The sequence below is a fragment of the Anneissia japonica genome, unplaced genomic scaffold, assembly GCF_011630105.1.
Source record: "Anneissia japonica isolate Jap-2015-1 unplaced genomic scaffold, ASM1163010v1 scaffold9752_len7958_cov106, whole genome shotgun sequence".
Classification (NCBI taxonomy): domain Eukaryota; kingdom Metazoa; phylum Echinodermata; class Crinoidea; order Comatulida; family Comatulidae; genus Anneissia; species Anneissia japonica.
In genome coordinates, this window is record NW_022733227.1 from 1 (window position 1) to 7,829 (window position 7,829).

The 7,829-nt window shown below is 34.9% G+C and overlaps 1 protein-coding gene across 1 annotated transcript; it reads left to right on the top strand.

Moving 5' to 3' along the window:
- Window positions 1-736: 736 nt before the first annotated feature.
- Window positions 737-5,213, top strand: LOC117115961 (B-cell receptor CD22-like; the record flags this gene model as incomplete). The annotated part of the gene is made up of 4 exons (XM_033259852.1): window positions 737-887; window positions 2,593-2,931; window positions 4,221-4,481; window positions 4,962-5,213. Coding segments are annotated over exons 1-4 (907 nt in total), but the record flags the coding sequence as incomplete, so codon positions are not given.
- Between the last annotated feature and the right edge of the window lie 2,616 nt (window positions 5,214-7,829).

Sequence of the window (7,829 nt, forward strand, 5' to 3'; positions counted from 1 at the left end):
GCCGATATCGAAAAAAAGTTTGGCCGAATTTGGCCGTGAGATGGCGTGTGTTTGGCCGTGAAGCCAATAACGCATAAATGGCGCCCTCTTGCTAAATTGTAAACTTTTGAACCTTGACCGACGCTTCTATTTGTTACGCGTAAATCGTGGAGAACGCTATCTTGTGTTTATAAGATCTTTGGTTCGAATAAAATGGTGGCTGGCCGCATAAGAAAACGGTTGAACTGAGGTGTCTTTTTCTTACTTCAACCGTTCGTTGCATTGTAAGAAGCTATATCAGAATCGGACTCGTAACAATATTTATGTGTGTGTATATAACGTGTACATTTATAAAACTTGGATGGCATCACAGTCTAAAAAAATAAACACAACAAACAAACAAATACATACATCACCTTAAAATCAATATTGTCACTCTATTGGGTATTGTGTTCAATAAAAATTCTATCTCATAATTGCATTATTTAATGGTGATCGTCAAACAAAAACGAAACAAAATGTAACATATTTATCATTGCATTATTCGTTGAGGTGTTTGTACATTCATTGGACTGTTAGTGTAATCATTGAAGTTTTGAAGGTTGCACTTTTCGCGTTCTATAAAAGTGGGCTTTTAGCATGTGCCGCGAGAAGACCATAGCGGTGCGACTCGATGGAGCTTCAAATTATTAATGACATCACCATAAGAAGCCACACCTTCCTGGCTTGAAATCGTGGTACACTATTTAGTATTTAGCTGCTTACTGTACTGTACCACGGAAACGGGAATTCCATTAGGGAACTATTATAGTGCACTATGTTTTTATTTCACAACAGCCATCTTTGTGTATGAATGGTGCTGAGAATGATGATCAAGTTGTCCCTTGTATTCATTGTTTTCTTTAACCGTAAGTTAAATTTTATATCTTGTTAAAAGTTCAAAAAACAACGGTACGCTCTAAAAACACCTGGTCATACGTTCATAGGCGTAGATCCCGGGGGGATGGGGGATATATCCCCCCAATATTTGACAAGGGGGGATGGTCCATTGTATCATCCCCCCCCAATATTTTGACTATGTATGGGATAAAATGGAGCTTTACACACTTAGAAAGACTGTCACAGGAATAATTTGCACTGTCTTATGCGCTTACAAAGATGAAAATTAGCATAATGTATTAATGTTGATAACAAAATTATTTTATCTGGTACCAATCTAAGCTCTTCTTTCCTTAGATGTTAGATGTGCTTGCAAAGAGAGCCACATTTCACACTGAAGGGTGTGTACGACATCAGTAATGTTATGTCAATACAAAGAATGTTTAAGGTTATATCGGTTGATGAGGAATTTATTGATTAGGCCTATAATAGCAAATTGCAATCATCATCATAATAATAATAATAATAATAATAATAATAAATAATAAATAATAATAAATAATAATAATAATAATAATAGTAATAATAACGTACAATCCTCATTTCCCGGTTAATAATTTACCCACCCCACTCCCCATATAGAAAACAATACGACATAGGGCTTATCTTATTTATAATATAGGCCACACACGGTGTGTTTGAAACTAAATATAAGCATTTACATCATGGTTTTATTTATTACAAACATATTCTTTCACCATCTATACACATTGAGGCCTTTCTTTTAGGTTAAAATGATCTATCTTAAATTTGTCTTTCTTGAGTTTGGACTATTATGTGTTTAAATAACTTAAAAGGATAAAACTTAAAAAGCCCTAAAATGTTTTTGTGTTTTTAATTTTAATTTCGTCAGAATTGATGAAAACTCCCTAAAATGTGCAATTTATAGAAGAAATTGGCCTACCAAATGTAACAGACGAAGTACCCAAAATTAATGAAATAAAAACTAACACCATAAAACGAATGGCACGCATAGACTAATAATTGACGGCTGTACTCGCAACTAGTATCGGATTGTCGATGCCACAGTAAAGATCAAAGGACTGTACGCACGCGCTATGTTCGAGGGCGGAGATGTGCGTCCTTTTGTTGAATTACCTTGATCCGATCATCTACGAAATAATATTTTTTTGAACCCACAAATTGTATCACCACCCCCCCCCCCACTTCATCTGGACCTGCCCCTGGGAGGGCACAGTTAACCATGAAAATATTCAACTGAAATAGAACTTCTACTTTGAGACACCTCTCAGAGAACACTTTTACAGCCACAAAATGAGAAAGTATATATTTTAATATTACGAGACACCCCTCTAAGGGGATATGGTCCCAATTTTGTTCTCTTATTCGGGTTTTACTGTATTTTAGGACCTTAAAACAACAATCAATGTATTTCTCATGAGTCTATAGTCAAATCGGTGCACTTGTGGGTTCAAGCTCAACATCTGCTCCTGGAAGTAAATACAGAGTTAAGGAAGTTGACTAATAATCGAGTCTTTTTTGTGATAACAAATACAACAAGAAGTGATGAAGGATATTACCTCTATCTCATTTAAAATAGTGGATTTGATGTTACTTCAAATGATCACTGCCAAACAAACAGTCCAGTGTAAGTATATTATTGTGAAACTATTTTGTATACAGTAGGTTGATTTTGTTTTAATCTTGTCTTAGGAGTCAACAGTCAAGTCGCTGTCACTTTTCAATCAACTGACGCTGTAGCTGGTGATGATGCCAGATTGGAATGTGCATTTAATTTAGAAACTAGGACCTACAGAGCTTCTTTTCTGATACAAAGTGATGTAGATGGAAATCAACGTGATACACTTGTGGGTTCAAGCTCAACATCTGCTCCTGGGAGTAAATACAGAGTTGAGGAGGACTTGACTAATAATCGAGTCTTTTTTGTGATAACAAATACAACAAGAAGTGATGAAGGATATTACCTCTGTGTCATTCAAAATAGTGGATTGGATGTTACTTCAAATGATCTTGCCAAACTAACAGTCCAGTGTAAGTATATCATTGTGAAAGGATTTTGTATACAGTAGGTTGATTTTGTTTTAATCTTGTCTTAGGAGTCAACAGTCAAGTCAGTGTCACTATTTCATCAACTGACGCTGTAGCTGGTCATGATAATTTCTTTCCTCCTTTAGCTTCGGGTGGAAATCTCGACTGATCGAATTTTCTACACGAAGTTTACTAAGCTGGGTAGACCATGGAGTTATAAATATTTTTAAAAATGATTTTAAAATAATTATAACTCCATGATTGAGATCACCTGTCAAAATAATAGCTTGATAAAGATGGCTGTCAGGAAAAACCTTATCAATAGGCCTACTTACTGTCAACCTATTATGACTTTCCCAAAATGTGTATGGTGTTACACCCTGGTCCATAGAATTTCAAGACAGGTACATAATATTGATCTGCATATGGCAAGCATTGAACTTTTGGCAAGCAACAGTAAAAACAGCGCCTCCTCTACGATTGCAATTGCTTGTAAAAAAATTATATTTTTAATATAACAAATATATGGCGCATAACTCAGTGTCTGAGAAAACCCATCAAGATGAGATTCAGTGACACAAAGAATGGATGGAGATCCAATACAGAGTATATTCTGCAGCCCCCTTCCTTTCCAACACTGTGCATTAAAATAAATCAAACTGGATATGGAATCATGATTGTTACTACTAGCATTGTTATTGCACTTACATGTTAGTTTGAGTGTCCAGACCTGGATTACTTTCAGCGTCCTCTGTGATTATCAATAGTTCCCGTACTAAAACACTCAACATGATTTGCATAGAAAATATCATAGAATCCACACAGGGAGGTGCTTTTTCGGTAAAGTTGATTGAAAATATAAAAATAGATTCTGAATAATAAAAATATACAAAAATATCCTTATAAAAATATATATAAAATATCTGGGGAGATTGTCCCATTAACTTTCTTCGAGGTTTATCTCAGTGCTCAAACACCCAGCAAAAATTATACTGTATATTAAATATTTATGTACAATCATCATTTTCAAAGTATGGTTTTCATAAATCATTAAAATATAAATTGTAATGTAAATCATAATAATAATAAAAGGTAAAACAGATTTGATGTACAATCGTCAAATAAAATAGCAATTATGTGGATATAATGACATGAAATTAATGGCAGATCAGAATTAAGAATCAACTACATTCGGCAAGCAATACCTGGTTTAGAGAGATTACTTTTATAGAGAAAATATATTTTGTATAGACAGAAGTTCTTTATAGTTCTTAATTTGCTGTCATTTTTAGTTATCGACACAGTTACGATTGACGTTATTCCCAATCCTGTCACTGAAGGTAATAATGTAACATTTAATTGTTCTGTAAATGCGAATCCAATTCCAACAATCACTCTCTTGAAAGATGATACTGAAGTAAAAAGCGAAACATCATCAAATCTAACTTACAAATTGTATAGTGTGGATAAGAGAAATGGAGGGAACTACAAATGTAAAGCAAGTAACATCGCTGGAACTAATACATCACCAATTAAAGTGTTGGATGTTCAGTGTAAGTGGTCTTAATTTTCTTTAAATAAAGATTATATTTATTTGTATTAAATAATATCAATGTATGCAACACAACTTTCAATCATGTTATTCATGGGAATATTTGTTCTTAATGACTTCAGATTCTAATTTGCAAATTTACAGGATATCAAGTTTTTGTATATAGTACTACTAAATATAAAAGGCCTTGAAATTTGTTGGTGTTTATGTAAATTTTATATTGTATTCATTTACAGTAGTTGCCCATTATGCCGCAGCATCCTGGCATATAGGGCAGTAAATAAACAATAGATTATTGTTTTATTTTATGAATACAAAACTTGGTAGTATTATTGATACCTACCTGTACCTACCTACCCATTATTGGTATATTTTATGATTACAAAACTGGGTAGTTTCATTGACTGCTACAAAATGTAACTTTTGTATATTGACGATTCATTCAAAATGCTGAATCCCTAATAATATATCTACTGTTCAGATTCACCGGAAATTACTTTACCTGATAACATGACTGTTGCTCCTGGTGGGAATGCTTTTATTGAACCAAATGTTTTAGCTAATCCTGATGACATCACCTACAAATGGATCACTGATCATCCTGGAATTGATGATGTCGATTCAAACCCAGCAACTTTGACATTCAAGGTACCAGACGTTGTCTATACCATAACGGTGACTGCTACTAATAGCATTGGATCAACAACAGAGTCAGTAATGGTCATTGTTGCAGGTAGTGTAAGCATCAGAATTTCCAGATGGTAAATTGCCAGTGAATTAACTGTTGAAAACTGAAAGCAATGATGAATTATATAATAATATAAATTATCCAACATTGATATGTGATTTGGCTTAACTGTTATTGTTATAGACATTTTTTTTTTTTATAGAAATATAGATATATAGATATATGATTGTGTTTGTGATGTGGTTTCATGTGGGAAAGACAATATTTCAATGGTAAACAATGCATAGCGTCGGGTTTGTCATGATAACTACCGGTTGTTTAGCATTTTCCAGGCTGTCAGAAGGCACAAAAGTACGAATTATTTTCGAGGAACTAGTCTGGAGTGGATGTGAGCAGGGTTTGGAGAAGCAGGTTATGGGTGTTCTCCACCTATCGAGGATCCATGGGGCCATACTTGAATACATATCTGCATATTTAGCTATTTTATAGTCTTATCTAAGTTATATATTATACTCTGTTATATATTTTTTGGAGCCACACTGTACAATTACAAATTACCCTTTCGCCCCCCCCCCCACCCCCGAAGGGGGAAGAGGCTATTGCAATGAGCTCCATCTGTCTGTCTGTCTGTGTATTTTTCTCTGTCTCCCTGTGAGTGTCCTTACGGGAGAGCATAACAATTACCCCGTCCCCCGAGGGGGAGAGGGCATTACAATAAGCTCCCTCTGTGTGTGGGTGTGTGGGTGTGTGTCTCTCGGCGTGTGGGTGTGTGTGTGTGTGTGGGGGGGGGGGGTTCTGTTAGTGTGTGTGTGTGTGTGTTTGCCCTTCCGGGAATGACTGATGGGCTTGCCACTTGAAGCCTTTGCTTGGCCTCGTTTGGTGGACGGATTGGAGAAGTAAGATGCAGATTTTATAATGTTTTAAATATTTTCCGGCCTTATATATATACTTTAATGTGAAAAAATAAAATATGAAAAGTATTACATACATTCAACCATGCCCTAATCCAGATGCTGAACAGGCGTTAATGTGTATCTGCATAGATTTAGATTTGATGGAAGAATTATAATTCCTCCATGATTTGACCAACAGTGAATGCTATGTTAGCTGACACATGTACAGGGAAGATTTCCCTTTGTTAGCTACCATCTCGTGTGAGGAAAATATAATTATGAATTAAGAATTGTAAACTTTACACTTAACATGTACACCTCTACCTCTCGGCTACATTTCACCTGATGTGTATAGTTGGTAATATTACACGCTTATAATACAACAACAACAATTCAATAAATAAAATAGACATTTATTTTCTTCCAATTGTAGTCAAAATAACAAATGTCATTAAAAAACAATTGGTTTCTTCTTCTGAATTTAGCGCCAACTTCAAAATGAAGGCTTCGGCGCGAGCTTCATTCGCAGATGGGAGTCTCATCCGGAAGTATGGAGAAGTATATAAAAGTTAAATAAAAGAATAATGAAAATAAAAGTAAATAAAACAAATACCTGTAGCCCAAGGCGGGGCCCTTGCAGGTACTATCCCTCACGAGCCGAAGGGAACCAGGACCTCATCTTGGGCAAGGCCGCTCAATTCCTTGGGTAAGGCCATTAGCCTAATACTAATGGACCTTACCAGATTACCCATAGCCCCTACCGCCCACAGGCAACGCAAACAATTCAGCAATTAAAAAAAAAAGCAATACGAAGAACAATAAATAAGTATAATTGATGGGAAAGACAATTACATTGAGTGTGTAAGCTGAGTGTGAACATTTCAACGGAGATTGCAAGCACTAAACACTCCGGTAATGTGACCCAGACAGACGCTGTTCTTGGAAAGAATGAGTAGTTGTAATAGATTAAGAGACAAAATAAGGGACTTGCGAGAGAAGATTCACTAAAAAAATATAGTGATGGACAGGCCTGAACACAAACTCACAAAAACACACAGAGACCCAAACTGCCATTAATTCTATTCTCCTCAAACATCTAAGTAACATGTTTACCCTCAATCACTCAATTCACAATTATCGTACTCGATCCAGAAAAGATATTCGAATAGGCCTACCTAATCATAACACTAACTATTTTCATCACAATATTAGATACTGGTTCTATTCTCTGGTTTAATTTACCATCTCCAATTTTAAACTCAGTTTCTGTGAGGTCATTTACCAAAAACTCAGGAATCACCTTGTTTCGCAATACTAAAATTATTTTTAACGATCGTGACTTGCTGCTCCTTGAAACCATATTATGTTGTCATGATTGTGTGTGTGTTTGTGTTGTTTTTTGTTTGTTTGTTTGTTTGTTGTTGAAAATGTTAAAATTGGAAAATAAAGGAGAGGAAACAGCGGATCGAGTGCATCGACTGTACACAAAGATATCACTTAACAGGGCAAGTATTTGTAACATAAGATTATCTTGTTATAATATTGTCTTGATGAATCAAATCCTATTTACATGAGAAAAAATAGTTATTATTTAAAGTTTAGCTCCTATCTTCTTAAGAATTCACTTAAAGATTTTAATAATTACAAATTACCCAATAAATATAATAAATATAATATAATTATATTATAACAAAATTGTGAAACATGTAAATTATGAGTACCGTATTTTGCCGTAGGATTAAAAATTAAAAACGGTGCTGGGTTTGGA